General features: G+C 45.4%; 2 protein-coding genes across 2 annotated transcripts; both read left to right on the plus strand.

Moving 5' to 3' along the window:
- The first annotated feature begins 12769 nt into the window (after positions 1-12769).
- Positions 12770-16039, plus strand: LOC112883264. Its single transcript, XM_025948538.1, has 4 exons — positions 12770-13486; positions 13574-13862; positions 15753-15850; positions 15964-16039. The coding sequence occupies exons 1-3, from the start codon at positions 12776-12778 to the stop codon at positions 15770-15772; spliced, it is 1020 nt and encodes a 339-aa protein (XP_025804323.1). The 5' UTR covers positions 12770-12775; the 3' UTR covers positions 15773-15850; positions 15964-16039.
- A 3292-nt stretch (positions 16040-19331) lies between these two features.
- On the plus strand, positions 19332-20445 carry LOC112880769. Its single transcript, XM_025945526.1, has 2 exons — positions 19332-19479; positions 19532-20445. Exons 1-2 carry the CDS (start codon positions 19332-19334, stop codon positions 20443-20445), a joined length of 1062 nt encoding a protein of 353 aa, XP_025801311.1.
- The last annotated feature ends 457 nt before the right edge of the window (positions 20446-20902 follow it).

Below are 20902 nucleotides of genomic sequence, written 5' to 3' on the forward strand. Positions count from 1 at the left end.
TGCTATTGGGCAAAAATAACCAAATTTATTTGTGTGTGGTTTTTCATTTAACCTAAATGTTAGGTTACTCAATCCATATTTATTACTCAAATTATAGCAAACTTTATTCACTAGAAGTACATTAATTTAATAATGACCCACGTGGGCCCCTCCGTGTGCTACCAACAGGAGGAACACGTGCATTTTGCGCATATAATATATATATATATATATATATATATATATATATATATATTGTGGACGGAACTTTTATTTGCGGCGGTGATATATGTTCAGCGTGGAGGCCAGGAAAGTCGCCATTATATTTCAATACGCACACAAGTACACAGCATGAAAACAAGTTACTTTTGTACTAACATTTGAGTCCAAATTAAGTTCTTGACGTGTACACGGAAGAACCAAGTGCCAGATATCATGTGTACTGCGGCGAGCTGGTTTTTTGATCTCAGCATATCTAAGCACAAAAGATAACGGCGCCAGGCAGACAAGTTTTTTACTGCTAACCTTGCGGATTCGTGCATAGAGTCCTGCTGAATAACAAAGAATTGAATCTTAGAAGCTTCTTGGCCATGTCGAGCTATATTGATGCCCCAGCTCATCTGGTCAGCTAGCGCAGTTTTCAGCCAGCATGTATGATGCCCAGATTTCTAGCAAAGCACAAGCACAAGCACACAAAACTCTACTAGGGTGAAAGACACGCTCTAGCTAAAAAGACAGCAAACTTAGCACGAATATGTGGTAGATGGAATCGAACCATCGTTGAGGAGGAGAATCCTCCTTGGGGTTATGACGCAATGGAATGCAAAAAATAGGAAGGACCTTTTTTGAAAAAAGGAAGTTTTTTTTAACGGTAGAAGTGGTTCCTCTGTAGTAACCGTAAAGGACTCGCCCCGTCTACCCTTTTTGCCAAAGTGAAGAAAGAGATGAGAACATGGTCGGTAGCAAGGTGCGCATTGTTTTGCGGATGTAATCTTGGGTGTGTAATTACTTTTTGCTCTTTATATGTTTTCTTTCTTGTATGACTTTATTTCTCGTCTAGGCTCTCCTTGCTAGTTAATAAAACCAGCAAATTACCTACATGTTCATTTAAAAAAGCACGGTTCACATAGTTCCATTGGTTTTTTTTCCTTCAAACTAAGCACTAATAAAAAATTTCTTCCCCCAAAACTTTACTAATTGTGCATGAGGACATCAATCCACTAAAAGATCTGCAATGTAGCACAATTATTTGAATTTGTCATGACATTCCAAAGCTAAGGTTGCAAAATTTAATTATCTGACAAAGATAGGCAACTGATACATATATTGAGCCATGGCTAATCCCAAAGAAGATTACACATGCTGTAGCATGTAAGAATAGCGCCTGGCCGGTTACAGATTAAAGAGAACAAACTACCAAGAGGTGGCGAAACTTAGTAACTTACAACAAGATGAAAGTAGAAACAATACTACTACTACACGACAGACTTAATTTGGTGCCATCATCTAGAGATGGTACAGACTGTGCCTTCAACCTTTTTCTCACTCATCAGGTTCGAAGGACAATGCTTCATCATCAGTTTCGGAGTACGATGATTCGTCAGATTCGGAGTCGGATGATGATGGGTCATCCAAGCCCCACTCCCTGGCTTCCATTTCAAACAGTTCAGAATAGTGGACAGACCTGCAGTAATCCGCCAAGACTTGGATGAATGGACGGAAGCAACCTTCTGGAGGACACCATCCAAAGCTGATGAAGTGTCGCCACGGATAAGCAACATGAAAAACGGTCATGGTTGGAGGCTTGTAGTCGACGCCTCGAACCAGGAGTGATTCCACGAAGTAGACGCAGCCACCTTTGATGCCCCGGAACTTGTCGGCGTCAATGGAGAGGCACCTGACAGGGCCGACGAAGATGGCACGGCTGCCGATGCTACTGACAGGCTCAAGCATTTTCCTCTCAGTGTCTATCCTATGAACTACTACTGGTATCTGATTGGTACTAGCGAAGTATGGTGGCCTGGTCACAAGCAACAGATCTCCCCTAGACTCCACGAGATTGTATTTGCCGGTCCTTAGCCATGCTAGGTAACTTGTGTCAAGACTAGTGTCAAGACAAGGAATGATGGTGTCCCATGAGATTGTCAGTGCGGAGCGGGGCCTTTGTTCCCCGGCAGCAGCATCAGAAACAGCCGACGCGATGACTGCTCCTTGCTGATCTGTGGCATAAACTAGGCCAGCGAAGGATGTCATGCATGTAGGTCTGTTACCGTCATCGCTGCCCCAGTAGCGCTTGAAGCGCTCACTATTTTGATCTGCCCACATGATGTCGCCATTGTCACTGGATACGAAGACCATCAGTGGTGCCTTTGTCACCGCGATTGCCCTCACCCCTACCACGGGTACGGGTGCCTTGAAGTGGGCAATTGAGCCCGTGAAGGGGTTGAGCACGAGAGCACGGTGGGGATCCGTGGCCTCTCCGAGGAGGAGGAGGCCGCCTCCCGTGGCGCCGATGAAGAAGTACTTGCGGAGAAGAGGGATGCTCTTACGAAGGAACCGGCCGGTGTCGACATTCACGAGCGTGATGAGGTCGTCCCGCTGGCCAAGTAACGCCCACTTGCTGGGCTGGAAGCAGGTGGGGTCGGAGTAGTCCGCCTTTTCTGGGTAGTCCTTTGTGGCAGAGCGCCAGTTGTGGGAGGCGGCGCGGAAGGCCATGTAGTAGTCGATGTCGTCGGCGGCCAGCAGGTGTTTGCCAACTCTGTCGTTGATGTCGAAGGGGAGCGAGGTCCAGTCGCGGCTAGCCCTCTTTTGTGTGGGGAGTGTGGAAGGCATGGTGGTTAGAGGCTGCTAGCTATGCTGCTCTTAGTGCTCCTTATGCTTCTGCTTCTGCTTGAGTGGAGTGGAGTACTTCGGCAGAGTTGGTGGCTATATATAGGCGTAAATAGCCCTAGGTCTGCACAAGATACTTTCGGAGTGTTTGGGTAGTTTATGTGAAAACCAGGTGCTGTGCAGCTGTAAATGAATGGACGATGACGTGCATTGCATGCATTCATTTCTATCTAAAAGAATGGCATCATGCCACGGACGGCATTAGTGATTTTAGCAAAAATTTATTACTGTATTTGAATTTGATTTCTTGTGCTGCACCTCTCTAGTCATCCTTTAAATTTGGTTGGTGGCAATTGAAGATTGCTTAACATGCATGCGGCTTTAATTTGACACGTGCCGGCATGGAGAACAATAGGAAACATCAAGACCTAGAACATGCTTGTTTGTTCTCTTGTATATGCCCTGCATTTTGAGGCCTAAACCTGGTTCGGTCGTCGAATCATCACCGTGAGCAAATTATTACTTCTTCTGACTCAAAATATAAGTTGTTTAGAACATGTTCTATAATATACAGAATTTGGCCACTAATTTAAACTGCAGTATGTCATCTTAAAGAAAGGTAATTAACTATTTTAAAATATTTTTCATTGTGAGTCTAGTAACATCTATCCTATGCTGCCGATCTATGTACAATTTTGTATATTGATAGTCAAAATTTAAAAGTACAATGGAATTTGGAGGTTAAGGATTAGTGATATCAATTTGTGTGTGGACATCGAGTAGTGACAAAAAAATACATTTACTTTTAACTAATGGGTCACTTCGATGAAATGACCACATACACCTAATTTTCTATTTTTATGTTCTTTTTTCTAAACACAAAAGGAAAATTGTATTGGATCCAATTTCACAAATAACATCATAACAACAATATGAAAAATAAATCAAGAGAATAGAGCACAATCCATCCAGTTCAAGCTACTCAAGGAAAGGAAATGACCAGTTTATGCTTCAATCATGAGTTGCAGAATTGGAGCCTAGTGGCCAGAACACTGCAAAACTCGAACTCGGCAATTCGAACGCCTGGTGGAACCGGCAGCCCCAATCGATCCACCAAGCAATAAATATTACCATAACAACACAAGATAAAGAAGAAAAAATATATCCACATGTGTGAGCCAATACGAACACATGATGGAAATCGCATGTTATTTGGAAGCGGGGAACTAGATTGGGATGAATTGATTTCCACGGCAGAAAATAAGAAAGATGCGAGCGCCAGCTAGTGAAAGATCAAGAGAAACGGAAGGAGAAAGCGCATGACAGCTTGGGAGGAAGAAGAGGAAACGTCGTTGGCTACTTCTAAACTTCTTCTATTCTCAGTTAACTACTGAGGGGAACCAGTGTGATCACCCACATTGAACTTGCCGGTATATGGGCCCCTTTTTGTTGGATACCCGATGACCTCTCTGGCTACCTGTCAACTTATTTTGCATGTTGCCATGTATTTTGGTAAACAAGCCAATGAAAACAACTGCTAGACCATCAAAAGAACACAACAACTAAAAAAACTCATAAACTAGTAAGTACCATAATATTTATTAATATTGTGATCAAAATCTAGCTAGGAAACATTTGCTTTTTTCATTACCCAGCCCGCAATAGGTTAGCTTGCCAAATAATTGGCATAAGGTCGGTCACCCCTGTTGCCCATGTATTAGTAGTGAAATTCATTGTGGGAATCAGAAGCATGCACTTTTGCATAATCGTACATTCAAAAATGAAAATAAAAGTGAAAATTAAAAGAGGATAGATGCACATTCACTACTCACTTGCTCTTATACCCAATATTTCTATGATAAAGCCCCATCGAACCCACAAAACTCGTTAAGCTGCTTGCACACGCATTAGTGCCTATAGTGTAATGATTGAACATGTGGGCTACAAATAGCATCTCTTAATAACCAGAGCCTGATTCTCTTGTTTTGATCATCTCAGCTACCATGTTTTATCCCAACAAGGCTTCAGACCAAACGAGGATGTTCTTTGACCATTTCTTATCCTATCTTTTGAGAAATTAAAAATGACACAAAGAAGAACAAGATTTCCTAATAAACAATGAAAAATTGATAAAATGGTGAAGACTATGATTTAAGGATGAAACATGCAAATTGAAGAATTTAAAATGCATACATTTACATATTCTTCATTAAAGAATTTGAAAATGCATTGAACTCTAGTATCATCTTAATGTTCAATCCTACAGAATAAATTCCTTCCAAGAAGCATCTATGTTTATGAATGGTTATTTCATAATCATTGTTCCAAGAAGCATATGTGTTGACATGAACATCAAACACGACAACAATCATGTAGCATTATCACATTATTTTCACTACTTGAAACTAAATCTTCCACTAGTTGATTTGACCTAAAAGTTAAAGTTACGAAATTTTTCTACTAGTTCGATGAATGTTCTATAAATCTATTGGTTCTGAGCTGGCATATTACTCTTAGTGTTCTCCTAGTTGAATACAAAATGTTCCATTGATTTATATCAATGTTCATTGGCATTGAGAAAAATAAAATACAAAATATTTTAACTTACAATTAAATATTGCCTTGCAAAAAAAATATAAATTTCACTTTAAAAAGGTAAATGACAGTGCACATAATGGTAATATAAAAAAGGAACAAATAAATCAAAATTACTTTTTATGTCTCCATGCAGTCAACAATATGGAATAATATAAACAAAAAAAATACAACATGTAACATTTCAATATTATATAGAAAAAGATTTGAATTAAACTATTACAACAACTGCATTTAATGGAACAATTCTAGAATACCACTTTTAAGAGTATAAAGAAGAATATGTATTTTCTGAATATTGAAGTACTAAAAAGGGTATAATGTTTGCTGTAGGAGCAAGAAATTACCATTTTAATAGAAAAATAAAGAAAAGAATCAACACCATAATCAAACTTTCAATGCAATTTGAATCATATGGCTATATTTACAATCTGTAGTTAAGATCTAATGCTCTTTTAAATCTTTTTGCAGCATTCTAGTTGTACAATGCATCATGCATATTCTATCTTCATTTTTGTCTAAGTTTTAGTCCTAATTTCTATGATCAAAGTAAATCATATGGCTAGTATTTATTCCCTATTTAAGATGGACTTTTTGTTATATGTTTTGATTTCCAATTCATATGAAAATCAATATGTCAAAATATTTTATAACTTTTAATTGTCATGGACTCCTAGGTAATTAATTTAGAATGTTAGATTATGGCACCCAGCATGTTTTCCAATCCAAAACAAAAAAATAACTTTGACTTTGAATTAGAAACTCTATGAATATTTTAACACATGGGAAGAAGAGGAATACAGAACATAATTGACGATGAGTAAAACACAAATGTGTTCAACATGTGAGATTTCTTCATTTTTCTTTACCCTCTGTCATGGGTCATAGGTGTGAGCATCTTCAAATTGGTGATTGAGCCTTTGAAAGAGTTGAGCACACAAGGGTGATGGGGCTTCATGGAATTTCCAAAGGTGTATTGTTCTATGGTATAATTTGAAATATTATGTTATTCAAAATCACTTGCTCTTTGGTATGTTTTCCATTTTCATGTAGTTAAGATGCATTTTTATGTGGTATGTTTTGCATTATTTTCTTATGTATTATTTATTTTATTTTTCTTCTTTGTAACAATTTTCTAATTTTTTATATTATTTTATTTATTTTCATTTGCTTCTTTGTAAGAATAATTTGTCCATGATGTAAACACATTTGTCCTCCATATTAAAATAATTTTTCACTTGTGGATCCATTTCGTCCATTTCCTAGACTAATTTGTTCGTGATGTTAAATTATTGTTGCTTCGAAAACTAAATTATTCCATGATGTGGATTAACATGTTCGTGATGTTTAGTTTTCAAATGCTGATACGGTCCAATTTTTTGTTCGTCATATTTAATCTACTGTTTGTATAAAGCAATTGTCAGAGATAGATCTTTGGGTACTCGTAAGGAAGCTACCTGTAAGGAAGGAAAAAATTGGACTGCTACTAGGATTTCTCTGTAATCTTACTAGGACTCATACTCTGCAATCCTACTAGAATTCATACCTTGTAACCTCTATAATCCTACTAGGACTTATATTCTATAATCCTATTAGGATTCATACTTTGTAACCGACTAGTATTCCACCCCCTAGAGTACATAAAGCAGTGCAAGGGTACATAGATTGGCAGAACCACCTCAAGCCTAAACTAGGCAAAACAATACCCAAGCGTAGGGTGTAACATATAACAACTCAAATAGGATGTAGGGTATTAGGCTATTCTGGCGGCCTGAACCTATCTAAATTCGTATCTTGTGTCCTCACTTTTACCATCAAGCTCCAGGTATCCCTGCCTACAACTCTACTACCTCAAGGTAACCCTCGGTAGGTTTGCGGATAAAAGCACCGACAGCAAAGACTTGTTCCTATTGTCGAGGAATTTATTTGGAGTAGTCAAAAGTTAATTATCTTCTATTAAAAAGTGATTTAAAAAAATTCTTTCAAATATAGTGTAATACCCAGTTTTGAAAAAAAAAATCTCTCCTCTCCAGTGGGCCCGACCCATCTCTCCTTCTCTCCCTCTCCCACTCTTTACTCGTCCCAGCTAAGCTCAGCTTGGCCCAGCTCCTTTCTTTCTCTCTCTCCCTCTCTTCTCCCCAACCGGCCCAAGCTCTCTCTTCTTCTCTCCCTTTCTTTTCCCGTGCGGCCCAATCAGCCCAGCCTGCATGACCTACCCACCCCGGCCTATTCCACCACCCTCTCCCCTCTCTCTCACCGCCAGCGGGCCCCACCCATCAGCACCGTACCCTACCTCCGGCCGCCCATCTCCCTACCGCAGCGCACACAACCGGCCATTCCCCTGCCTCGCGCCTGCCCGCCTTCCCTCCCTCTCTCTGCGGTCGCCTTGAATGCCCGCATTACTACCGCCACCACCCCTTCGCCTCCCTTCTGTTTCCCCTTCCTCCCTCACCGCACAGCCGCCGCCTTCATGGCCTTAATGGCCGGCCACCCGAGCATCATCGCCCCTTCGCCCCTCTTCCTCTCCCTTTCTCCCCGTATAAAGGGCAAGCCTGAGCCCCCTGCACACTTTTCTAGCTCCCCCTCGCTCCACACCCCTCTTGGAGTGCTGCCACACGAGAGCTTGGAGAGTCGCTGCCACCATCGATCCGTCGCCCCGCTGCTCCTCCTCGACGACCAGCCGCCGATGGAGTTTCCCCGCATGGTGAGGAAGCTTCCGGGCCCTTTTCCCCTCTCTCTCTCTCTCTCTCTCTCTCTCTCTCTCTCTCTCTCTCTCTCTCTCTCGCACCAGTGCCGTGGCGATTGCTCGCCGGAGCGCCGTGCCCGCCCCTCACCGCCAACGGCTACGCCCCTACCCCCTCAACACCACCATCGCCTTCGCCTTCGCCGTCGCCCCCTTGTCCTCACCGGCCTCACCACGCGCGAAACCGAGGCTGGGCGCTCGGTTTCGAGCAGCTTTGGTGACGTCCGCCACCGCGCGCCGCCCGTCAAGCCACCTCGCCTCCACCAGCGCCGCCCAACCGAGCTGCGGTGCTAAGCCGAGCCATCCCGCACCATCAGCCGACCATCAGAGCCGCAGCCACGCAAGCCAAGCCGCCCCGGCCGCTCTCCACCGTCGGATCATGATCCGACAGCCCAAGTTTAATCGAACCGGGTCAGTACTGGTCAACACATCCCACCGTCCAAGATATTTTGCAAAAGAACCCCTCGGTTTGTTCAAAATAAACCACCATTCTAGTTAGTTCTAAGATAATTGTTGTTAGCTCCTTTTTTATATATTTTAGCCCCTGATCTTCTATATATTAGAACCCGAAGTCCATCCCCTTTGTTTTTCTAGTCTAACCCCTATATCTTTAGTTTATTTCCATTTTAGCCCTTAGTTTTCTTCTGTTAGTCAAAGGACCGTGATGTCGCCTAGAGGGGGGTGAATAGGCGCATCTAAAAAATTTCACTCCAAAGCAGCGGATAAAATTCAATTGTCTGCCAAACCCGGAACTTCCGGATTAGCAAATCTGGAACTTACGAATTTAAATAGGACAGTAGATGAACTCGGAACTTCCGGGTTTTACAAACCGGAACTTCCGGGTTCACACAAAGCGGAGTGAAGATAATAAATCTAATGCGAGTAAATAGTTACAAGTTCAACCCAGATGTAGAGTAGGCTAAGTGGAGTTTCTGGAGCAGGTCCACACAGTCCCAGTAATTATAAAAATAACAATCTCTCCAAGAGCACAAGTGTACAATGGTGAGAGCTCCTCAAATCTACAAGATAAAATCGGACACAATTGACACAAGAATTTTTACTGAACTTCAGATTCGCTGCATGTGCTACACAAGCTCAGTGAATCCTACTCTCCGTTGAGAAGCGCTGCAAAGCCTCCCCACCAAGGCGCTACACAAGCACACATTGACCTTTCGCTATCTTGATTCCCTTCCCTTGCGGAGGTAGAAAACGACCCTTACAAGCTTCCCTCGACAGCCCACACAATTAGGTGCTCGCCGGGCAACATCTAGCCATTTAGGAGCCAAAGCTCCAAGAGTAGTAAATGCGAAACACACGATTTTGGCCAAACTCAAGTGCTCAAAGTTTGCTGTGCTCTCTAGTGCTCTCAAGCTTTAACTCTCTCAAAACTAACTCAAAGATATTACAAGAATCACACAATCTCACAAAGAGAGGTTGGGGAGAGCTCAACAAGACTACCAAACTTTCTTAGGACGACCAGCAAGCAGCAAAAAAATTCCTGAAATAGCAGCCCACCAAGGAGGGGGCTCAAGGGTATAAATAGCTGGGTCCAAAAATACTAGCCGTTATGTGATAGTTAGAATCCGGAACTTCCGGATTCTCATACCCGGAACCTCCGGGTGTTCAAACCTACTAGCCGTTAGTGCCATGTAAGCAAAATCCGGAACTTTCGGGTTGCCCCTGTTAATTCCACTCAAGGTGCATTTGAGGCTTTTGTGTCTCTCTCAACATACTTGGGTTACTTGAGCACTGAGACTAAATCAAAATATAATATGACGCATCCCTCTTGATAGTACGGCACACCTATACTCAAGATCAAAGATAGATTACATTTCAACCATTTAAGTTTCTCAAAAGTGTACCATGTCTTGCCTTGATCATTCTCAATCTGAGGAGTGAATCAACTTGGTTTCTGTAACTTGAGCACAACTTCCTTAAGCTAGTAACTTGAACCATTATCTTTGAATGAAATCCACTTCTCGTTCAAACCACCATCTTTACAATAAGATTCTAGAAGGATTGATACTTGCTAATATGAACATCGTACATGACCAAGATTCTTCAAGTTGAATTCAAAAGAAAGTTTCTTCACCCTAGCGTTGGTACCTCGGCACAAACCAATTGCCCTTCGCCAATCTTAGTCCCTCGAAACATTATCCTAAATTCCAACTCTTCATCTTTGCATCACATAGAGTTCCATATAGGAGGTTTGTATCATAATTAAATCATCAATAAAATCCATTCTTCACAATTCTTTGCAACTTATCTTCTATTGATAGATTGTCCATTTCTTCACAAGAAATTTTCTTATAGTGCTATGACTTTGTCAACAAGCTTCATTTGGATATGAGAATAAATAGTTGTCATCAAACACGTAATTCAATCCATATAGTAATCATTGCTTGTCAGTATTGTCACTTTAATCATAGCTTAATCACACGTCTTATCATATGAGTCTTTTATCTTTACTTGCAATGTCTTTCATCATAAATATTCCATTGATATGCCAATCAACTCCTACTCATATACTCAACAAGATCATTAGTTCTTTAATCAAGGTGTCACTCTATTCACCAAAACCCACTAGAGGCCTAGATGCACTTTCAGTTAGCCCCTGTAACTTTCAAAATCCTTGCAAATAAGCCCCTGGAACCTTGTTTTAGCCACATCTTTCTCGTTCTAACTCCAATTTCATCGATCCTCGCGCTCACGTGATCCTTGCATCATGCTCAACATCTTTATCATCTTATTCTATTCTGTTTGTACTGTTGGTTTTATTGTTTCTTATTTTTATTGTATGTTTTGTTTCTGTGATCGCGTAGACTACGTGCCATTCGAGGAAGGACAAGCGTTGCAGTTCGAGGAAGAAATGCAGCAGTTTAGCGAGGAAGGCAAGTGGACTTCTCCGCTTGCATATTCTGCTTTGTCCCAATAACTAGCATGATAATTCACTTTACTTTTAGTTGTATTGCATTAACTTGATGGGATGACTATTAAGGACTTACCTAGTCTTTCACCCCTGAAACCTTGAACACTGGGTTTTAATTTAATACGTTGGGTAGAAATACTTAGATGCTTTATGTTGGGATGGTTATATTATAATCTTTGAAATTTTTAAACATGACTTTATATGTTGCTATATTCTGGTTAATTGTAAGAACACTATGCTTATTTGGAACATGGAGAACCACCCAAGAAAACAGTACAACCACAATATCACGTGGCTCTGACCCTAGCTGATTAATTAGATGCGTAATTATCAAGTGGCCTTACCGAAAGGTCAAGGAGGGGGTCGGTGATAGGGTATAACCCGGTCCTCTTGAGGTAGCAGCCTTTGCTAAGGTGCTGACATTGTGGAGGGTTATGGACCACACTGCTACTGAAACTCTAGCGGGCCATTAGTTTCTCCGCATGTCTTTGTAAAGGCTTTGCAGGGAATCCTTTGCCACTCACCTCGGAAGTGTTTAAGGTGAAAGTGTACAACCAACGCAGAGTGAAAACTGATATATCAGTCGTGCTCATGGTTACGAGCGGCTTGGGCCCTCACATGATAATTGAATTTAAAGAATGAATTAAATTGTGGTTCTTAGCTTTGGAATAATGTTGTTTACTTTATGCTTAAGTGGGTTGGTATAAACTCATACTTAGATAAATAGGTGCTCGCTAATAAAATATAATGAATTAAAATGCTAACCGCTATAAGCCTTTTAGCCTCTCTTGTTGGCCTTGCATTCTTTCCCCCACTTGTTGAGTATCAACCGTAAGTGTACTTATTCTTACCTAACTGCTGCTCAGAAAAGAACATTGAAGTGGACAACTACGATGACTTCAAATAGTTCTTGACGTGCGTTCACCGGTCAACTGCCTGTGGAAGAAGACGTTGCCGACAACTTCGTTTAGGATAACGGTGGAACCTTTATAATATTTGGAGTATAATAATATTATTATTCCCTTTTGTTTGCACTTTTGAACATTGTCTTTGATATATTATACTTTCTATGTCAACGTATGTGTGAGAACGGATCCTGGCACACATATGCTACGCATTCGGTTTTGATTCCAAAATCGGGTGTGACATATAGCCGAGTGTGGTCTTATTTTGAAAATTTTGTTGTCAGAAATATTATGGTGAAATTAAAATTTAATTTAGATATTTGGTCTGAGATTGGTTACTTTCTTTAGTTTTCTACATCTCTTGCATGTGGAGTAACATCATCTATTGATTTTATTTTACTTGTAGTAGCCTGCGCTGATGATTGCAGTAGAGTGGACGGGCCTTTTTGCATGCGTCGTATGTCCATGCATTAATGATGAGCTACTTCAGGCAATAACAAGACAATTTTTCACCTCGAGTGATATATAACCGCCCCCACCTCCCAACCGTCACCACCGCTCAAAACTCCCATGCACCATGTTGTGCCTCCTCTCATAATAGCCACGACGAGCGCGAAACGCTCGGAGCGCGTCCCGCCCACTCACACGCGGCTGCGGCCACGCGCACCACCGGCCGGCATCCGGCACGGCCGCGTGCCCCCGTCTAGCCTCTCTATCCCCGTGGGTCGCCCACCGTACGGCGACAGGAGGAGCACGCCGCGGCGCGCCGCCGCTGCCACCGCCGCTGTGTCGACGATGGAGTTGTTCGAGCGTGCCAGGACGGTTCGGTTGCGGAGCCACCATGACAAGTACCTGTACGCAGATGAGGACGAAGCGCATGTGATCCAGGACCGTAATGCAGCATCCCCAAACGCACGGTGGGTGGTGGAGCCGGTCCCGCACTCCCCCGGCGTGCTCCGCCTCCGCAGCCGCTACGGCCGCTACCTCTCTGCCTCCAACGAGCCCTTTCTCCTTGGCGTCACTGGCCGCAAAGTGCTCCAGACCCTGCCCCACCGCCTCGACTCCTCCGTCGAGTGGGTGCCCGTTCGCGACGATGGCGGCGGTAGAGAGCGTGCCCATGGTGCGCGCCTCCGCACCCGGTACGGCAACTTCCTTCGTGCCAACGCGGGGCTCCCACCATGGAGGAATTCCGTGACCCATGACACCCCGCACCGGCATGCTGGGTGGGTGGTCTGGGACATCGAGATCGTCCAAGCCCTCCTGACTGGACCTGACTCCTCCGCTTCTGCCTCCAACGCCGGCGCCGACTCCTCTCCCACACCATCGTACAAACCTCCCTCCCGCTCATCGTCACCGTCTCCGGCTCCCGTGCCAACATCAGCACTAAGGCCGCCACCCCCACCACCGCACCATCGGGAAGAGTACTCAGCTCCGTTTAGAGCACAGCCCCCGCCGCCGCCACCAGGCTACATCGCGCCCCCCGCTCCTGGCCTATATAGGCTTGAGGTCTGTTGGATGAATAGGACAGGCAAACGCATGTACATCGCCGGTCAATGACTACATGGTGACTCACTACTGCTTGTGCCTACGCAGTCGACGGAATCCTTCTCGGTGCCGCTTCACAAAGTGGAGGGGCGGGCAATCCACTACCACATCGGGGACGACGACGGGGATGTGAGCCCGGACGAGGAGCCGAACTTCTTGACGTTCAATGGGACAAGCCTGGAGGAACTGCTGGAGATGCTTAAGGAGGAGACGGGGCTCCAGGATGTGATCATGTGCTCGCGTAGCCCCATCAATGGAAAGCTCCTGCCACTTCGTCTACAGCTGCCGCCAAACAACGCTGCCATGCACATTGTGCTCCTGCGGGAGTCATCAAAAGGTGCGCTTTCTTCACCATCGCCAGTTGATATTTGTAACATTTGATTCGCATTCCACACTTCCTTCCATTTGTCTCGTCTTACACAACTCTTATTTTAATTTTGACGCACCTGAATGCCGCATTTTTGCTTGGGCCTCCGTGTGAAAATATGGGTCAAACACGTCAATCTGGAGGTTTCACGCGCCTGAATGCTGCGTTTTTGCTTAGGCATCCGTGTGAAAATGCAGGTTCAAACAAGTCGTCCGGGAGGTTTCCAGTCAAGGAGGTTGGTGGCCGGGGTGCCGGGTTACTCTGCGACTGAGAGAGAGGGCCATGAAAGGAAGGCTGCAATGGTGGAAGTGGTCACGAGGCGGCGTGGCAGGCGACGGGCAACATCAGACCGCCAGATTGGCGGTGAGAGAGTGGGGGAGAGGGAAAGCGGACGGGCGGAGCCGGTTTGGGGCGGAGGGGCGATGGTGGCATCCCTATCATCCTAGATGGGGAAGGCAGGCAGGCAGAGCAGGGGAGCTCTGTATGTAGAAAGAGATGTCACACCACAAGGGAGGGAGATAGTGCTCTACTCATGAGATTGAAGACGAGAGTCATGGTGTGTCCAATCTCCATCCAACTGCCAAATTTTGTTGCCTGACCAAAACACAATTTGACTTTTAATATGATATCGTGAAACTTGAAGTTAATCGTTGCTCTGATATTGGCATTTAGAAAACCTCATGTGGTCCAGGCATTCTTGATATGTTTTTGGAAAAATCTAAACACCACTAGGGTGTTTCATTCCCCTCTCACACTTGATTTCTCCTTCATTTGGGTGCCTTTTGATTTCCGACGAACTCCTCCCCAGTCCCCTCTATCCCCATCGAGTATGAGGTCATCTCCGGTGAGATTAGGGTTGCTGAGGTAGGGTAAGAGGGGTTGCCAGGTTCAAGACCAGAGTTTTCAGAGTCTTTACGCGTTAGGTTTGGAATCCAACAACTCAGAGGTACATCAGTAGGCTACCAGCACAACGATGGTGGTGAGTGCGAAAGAGTTGACACCACCACCGGCTGGGGATAGTGGATGGCGGTGATTGGGTGGGGTAGGGATGGGGCTTCATGGTGTCTGGATTAATGCGGCATAGGCTGGTGGTAGCGAATCTCACAGTAATTCTGCCACCGGAGATGCCAACTGAAGGATGAAGTGGTAGCGTTACAAAGCGAAGCTTGCATCAGTTCTTAAGTATGCCTATATAATAATAATAATAATAATCCTGATGGCACATGCCATATAATAATAATAATAATAATAATAATAATAATAATAATAATAATAATAATAATAATAAAGCAAACGATTCAAAGATGGCTCAAAAACAATCCTACCCATATGAGCCATTTTTTTCATTCTTTCAATGATAACATCGTTCCTAAGTATACCTATATAATAGGTTTTCAAGACCGGGTCAATTTTGCCTGATTCATGTTTATGCTGCATAAGTGTGTTGAGTATTAAGTAAAAGAAAAGGATAAAATACAAAGGGCCCAACCGGTGACCTCTTGATGTGCAGTCAAATGCTCTACCACTGAGCTATGGACCCATTTTATGCTTAATTAAATAGTTAATGCTATTTTTTTGTTACCTAAAACGATACTGGAGTACTAATGGATCAAGAAGCTACTCAGTGGTATTGAAAAACTACATTTGTGAACAAGATGAACAGAAATTAGCAATAATGGATATAATAACAATCTGTAGTGTTAATATCATTACAGTTATTTCTATGTTATATAAATGGGTGTTTAATTACATTGCATTGAGTGTTTTTTTTTTATCTCGATGGTGACTGTTTGTGCACATATGGGTGCGCTATGTTATGTTACCCCCTAACAGAGCTTTTTCAACCGTTGTGGCTTTCAGTGGCAAAAGCTTTTGCATGACGACCTCCCGGTTTAAAAAATCTGAAGATGGTGGCAGCAAAGGGCTAGCTTAAGTCGAATGCAGGATTTGGGCATCTGGTGTGTGTGTGTGTGTGGGCTTTCTGGTTTTACCCGGTTCCACTGGCTAAACATAAGCCGATGTTATTCTTCCGCCTCCTGTAGTTCTCATTCTGTATTTGGTTTACATGTAGGTATGTACTATCTCGTTCTCAGGAGTCAGAGTGATCTTTGTAGCTGAAATTGGGACCCTTGAAATTTTCTATGCCACTTAATTTCTAAATTATTAAAAGCATTTGAAAGTTGTTGAAGGTACTGTGCTGAAAAGTCTCATCCGTATAATGTATTCCAAGCTACAATCTTTTTGTAACTCCTTTGGTACATTTTAACATATAGACAGTAAAAAGGCCTTGGTGAACAGATCCATAACTGTTACCTCCAGTGCTTGGCAGGCAGCAGTTGTGTAGTCCTCCCTATATTCCTTCTTGTGCAATAATATCAAGTACCTAAGCCAGCATGCGCCCCTGAACAATGCATGAATAAAAGGAGGTGACAATTTCCTTTTGTCAAAGACAGTATCATCGGAGCCACCCTGACTAAAATCCATTTCTTTTCTTTTTATCTCCTCCCTAGTTCCTATGTTGAGTGGGACTCTCAGCGGTGCACTTGACTCAGCATGTTGGGTGGGAAGTTTCCCCTGTGCTTGCTTCCATACTGTTCCCTTTTGCGACATGCTTTCTGCAGTGCTTGCTCCTGCGAAGATTAAAGAGAACACCACGCGATTTGTCTAATCCCACGCTTTGAATCGGATTCCATTCGCCCCAATGCGCATTCAGAAACCAATGGCGTCTATCATACAGCCCTGCACGAGTCGCCCCGGATGCATTCTCTGATGAACAACAACACCTTTTTTTTTTCTACTTGAGCTTGAACTTGAGCTCAACTTTACGACGGCATGTATCCAGAAATGGAGGTCGAGTTGGTAGAGCGAAAAAACAGGGTTGCTTCGTCGTCCTGCCATAGGCATCATCTGTCTGCGAGTGGAGTGGTTTAGGTATGCATGCGTGGTCGAGCGTCACCTCGATCGATCTCCCCAACTGCTTCACCAGCTAGGAGCTAGCTAGCTACCCAATGGTCCAACTCTGACGAATCCCGTATTCTCATCCGTGTAGAGAGAACAGAACCAACTGAAACTGAAAGTCGTGCACGCCGGCCGATTCCCGGGACGACGAAGATTAGAAGAGAATACGTGCTTTTGCCCCACCCGTTCGTGCAAAGCTCTCGTTGCCAACGGTGCCGGCGGCGGCACCAGCAGCAGCCGTGGAATAACCCGTCCGCGCCGGCGCTGACGCGGCCGGCAGATTCGGCCTCATCGGCCGGCGTCGACGCCCTTCCTTCTCCATATAAACGCGCACAAGCAGCAAAGGGGAGCTAACCTGTAACCGCCAGTCAGTCCTCTTCCTTTCGCCGCTTTCCTCCGGAGGCTCTGATCCTCCCTTCTTCCCTCACATCCGTCTGGTCCGCGTCCCTTGAGTTCACGTGTGCTCTGACTGATCGAGGAACTCGAGGCCGGCCGGCGAGCACGGTCGAGGATGAGCGACCCGAGGTACGCCGGCTACCCTTACCCCGCGCAAGGTACGTGTTGTTTTGCTGTTTGTGTGCCTGTAGCTAGCTAGCTTCACTGCTCGGTCAGCTACCAATTAGCAGGAGACCTCAACCTCATGTGCTTGCTTGTCGTTTGCGTTGCTGTTCTTGCTTTCCAAATAAAGGTTACTACCAGGGTCCGTACCAGGGCCCGCCGGTGATGGCGCCGCCGCAGTACCAGTACGCGCCGCCGCCGCCGCGGTCGCCGGGATTCCTCGAGGGCTGGTACGTTGTTCCACCACCTTCATGATTACCTACCTACACGCCGCTGGGCTCGGCCGACTTCAATTCGATTACTTTTACTTCTCGGCGAACTTCAGTTGGCTGATCTCATCACCGATCGTTTCCTGTGCTTCGATCGGTGTATGTAATCCTGACTAAATATTCCCGCAGCCTGGCGGCGCTGTGCTGCTGCTGCCTCCTCGACGAGTGCTGCTGCGACCCCTCCGTCGTGTTCATCTCCTGATCGGGACCGAGCATGCGTAGATCAGACCCCGGTGCACGCGGCGGTTTGCTTTGAGTCGTTTTTGTGTGCGTTGTTGAGCTGTTCCATCACCATGATTTGTATCATCAACCGTGTGGTATGCATGGGTTGTCCTTCCTGGACTCATGCACAACATGTTCCTGCTTGATTCTTAGCAGTGCTAGCTAGCTGCTGCCTGTATGGAGCTTGATGAGTTCGTTTACTACCTGTTTATTTCCCTTTTTATTGGAATTTTTTTTTATGAAACCTGCTGTGTTGCTTTCGACTTGATTTTCTTGTTGCTATAGCATCGATCTTGTCTCGAGAGGAAGAGGTGGAATCAGTGCGAGAGGATCAAATTAAAGAGACAGGGAATAAAGCAGCCGGCCATGCATTTCCAATTTTTCATGCATCAATCTTCGGGGCATTTTATTCGGAATGGGGTTCCCGGATCCAATGATCAGCACGAATTGTTCGTGCAGAATTCGCGGGCAATATCACAAGGGTCCTAGCTGTAAAAGGGTTTGCTAGGACAATATATATCACGGATAATATCCCACTTCGAACTTGCTGCAGCAGCGCTCTACGCGTACCCAAAGTATGCTTGGACGCTATAAACTGAAGGCTGCCTCCAACAATAGGCAGCTATATTGTCCAGCCATTTCATGGTTTATCTGCTCCCTGCATTTTACCTGGCCAGCGATGGGCCTTCTATTTCCAACAAAGCAGCCAAAATAGCTGTGGCTATTGGCCCAATTTGTTTTCGCGCCAATGAACTGAAGCCGCGCCGCCGCAGATCTTGTCGAGCTGCGTCCACCACCCACTGATTCCCTCGCGAGGTCCTAGATGACGGTTGTGTGCGGGAGAAATGCCTCGCGTGGCCAAGGCCAGCCAAATTGCCGGTTCTCACTCTTCCCATATATTTTGGCTGGGCTGTACAGCTGGTCCATTGGAGCGTGTATAGTACCGATTGGCCAGCCAAATTGGTTTTGCCTCTTCTGATACGTAGTGATTAAATTTGGTGGATGTGTAGTGGGGGTGATTTCTTTGTTGCTCCCTCCCTTCTAAATTGTTTGTCGTTTTGATTTTTCTATATATCTACGTATATATAAAATCTATAAATTTAGAAAAGTCAAGATGACTAATAATTTGGAAAGGAAAAAATAGTTATTAATTTTAGCTAATTACTCTGCACCTGCTTTAATTTTAGCTGAGCAAAAATTGAAAGCCAATCAAGCAGACTCTCGGACTCGCAATTCGAATCCATTCGCAACCCCAACGGTACTACAAGGTCGAACCATGGGTCCCACATAACAGAGACGCTTTTCCTCGTGCTGGTTGAACCGGACCAGCTGAGCCAGCCACCTGCTCTCCTCTCTCTCTCTCTCTCTCTCCACTCGACCACCAAACCCTCGCTCCGGCCGCCGCCGGGGGTTCCGAATCCGGCCACGCATCATGGCCGCGCGGCCGCCCCCGCCGCTGCCGGACGAGATCGTGGAGGAGATCCTCGTCCGCGTCCCGCCGGACGACCCCGCGCGCCTCGTCCGCGCCGCCCTCGCGTGCAAGCGCTGGCGCCGCCTCGTCTCCGGCCCGAGCTTCCGCCGCAGGTTCCGCGAGGTCCACCCGACGCCTCCCGTGCTGGGCTTCCTTCGCAGCGGCGTCGACGCCGACGGCGGCGGCGGCGGAACCGTACGCTTCATCCCCGCCTGGTCCTCCCGCCGTGCCCCGCGCCGACCGCCGCGCCGGCTGGCGCGCGCTCGACTCCCGCAACGGCCGCGTCCTTCTCCGCAGCGATTCGTGCCGGCCCTGGCGCGATCCCGCCGGCGCCCCCGCTCTCGCCGTCTGGGATCCCGTCGCGGACGAGCTGCGGGAACTGCCCGCGCTGCCGGATTTCCCGGGCGTGTACGCCTTCAAAGCCGCGGTGCTCTGCGCGGAATGCTGCGACCACCTCAACTGCCGCCGCGAGCCTTTCGTCGTGGTGATTGTCGCCGCTCGCCCCGCGGGGTCGTCCGCCTACCTGTACACATCGGAAGCTGATGCCTGGAGTGAGCCGACCTCTGCTCCGCACTCTGTTTTGCTTTTCGAGGGGAAGCGTAGCGCTCATGCGGGGAACGCGCTCTACTTCGTCTTCACGGTTATCACTAGGCCTAGAATCCTCAAGTACGATTTGGGCACACGGGAAATGGCTGTGATTCACCCACCGCCTATGTCCAACCAGCACATCGTGCTCATGACTGCAGAGGGTGGTGGGCTGGGATGCCTCAGGATCAAGGGGTCCGGACTCCACCTGTGGTTGTGGGAGGCTGATCCTAATGGAGATATGAGATGGGCACAGAGCAGAGTCATAGAACACGAGACGCTGGTCCCTGAGGGTGCCTTCGTGGTGTCATTTGATGTTGTTGGCTTTGCGGACGGTGGTGGTATGGTTTACCTGGGGACTAAGGATGGATTTTACATAGCTGATTTGAAGTCCAGGTGCCTCAGGAAAGCAGAAGGGGTCAATGGCATGGATGAAATTATGCCGTACATCAGCTTCTATACTCCAGGTACACCTCTGCTGAGTCTTTGATTTCACAATATTTTTATCAATGATGTTTCAGTTAGTAACATGAAAATGTGGACAGTACTATATGCTGCATATGAAACAGTGTTACTTCTATCTAGTTTTTATTTATGGGAGTGGAATATTGCAATGTCATATTAAGCAGTGTTACCTATACCTAGTGCCTGTTTTCTTCGACTTATTACGGACCGTTCTTGAAATTGTCTGGGTATCTATGCTAAACAAATGGAGGTGTTTCTCTAGAATTTTGAGTCCTCATGATTTTCCACAAGTATTCTGTCTGTTGGAAGACAAGTTAGTGCTGTTTAGTTGTCATTAGTCAAACACGCTTTGCAACAATTCATATCCGATGCCCAATATTATGCATTTGTGGTAGCAGCCACAAATTTTCATGGCCCATCTCCATATGAAACAACAGCACCACCTCCTTTTCACTTTCACCTATCAAGAAGCATGAGCATTA

The sequence above is a fragment of the Panicum hallii genome, chromosome 2 (genome assembly GCF_002211085.1).
Source record: "Panicum hallii strain FIL2 chromosome 2, PHallii_v3.1, whole genome shotgun sequence".
NCBI classification, from domain to species: domain Eukaryota; kingdom Viridiplantae; phylum Streptophyta; class Magnoliopsida; order Poales; family Poaceae; genus Panicum; species Panicum hallii.

Coding starts and splice junctions, on each gene's coding strand:
- LOC112883264 (XM_025948538.1), top strand. CDS start 12,776: ATGGAGTTGTTCGAGCGTGCCAGGACGGTTCGGTTGCGGAGCCACCAT. Junction 13,487..13,573: donor CTGGCCTATATAGGCTTGAG/GTCTGTTGGATG, acceptor GTGCCTACGCAG/TCGACGGAATCCTTCTCGGT. Junction 13,863..15,752: donor CCTGCGGGAGTCATCAAAAG/GTGCGCTTTCTT, acceptor TGTGGCTTTCAG/TGGCAAAAGCTTTTGCATGA.
- LOC112880769 (XM_025945526.1), top strand. CDS start 19,332: ATGGCCGCGCGGCCGCCCCCGCCGCTGCCGGACGAGATCGTGGAGGAG. Junction 19,480..19,531: donor CTCCGGCCCGAGCTTCCGCC/GCAGGTTCCGCG, acceptor CTTCCTTCGCAG/CGGCGTCGACGCCGACGGCG.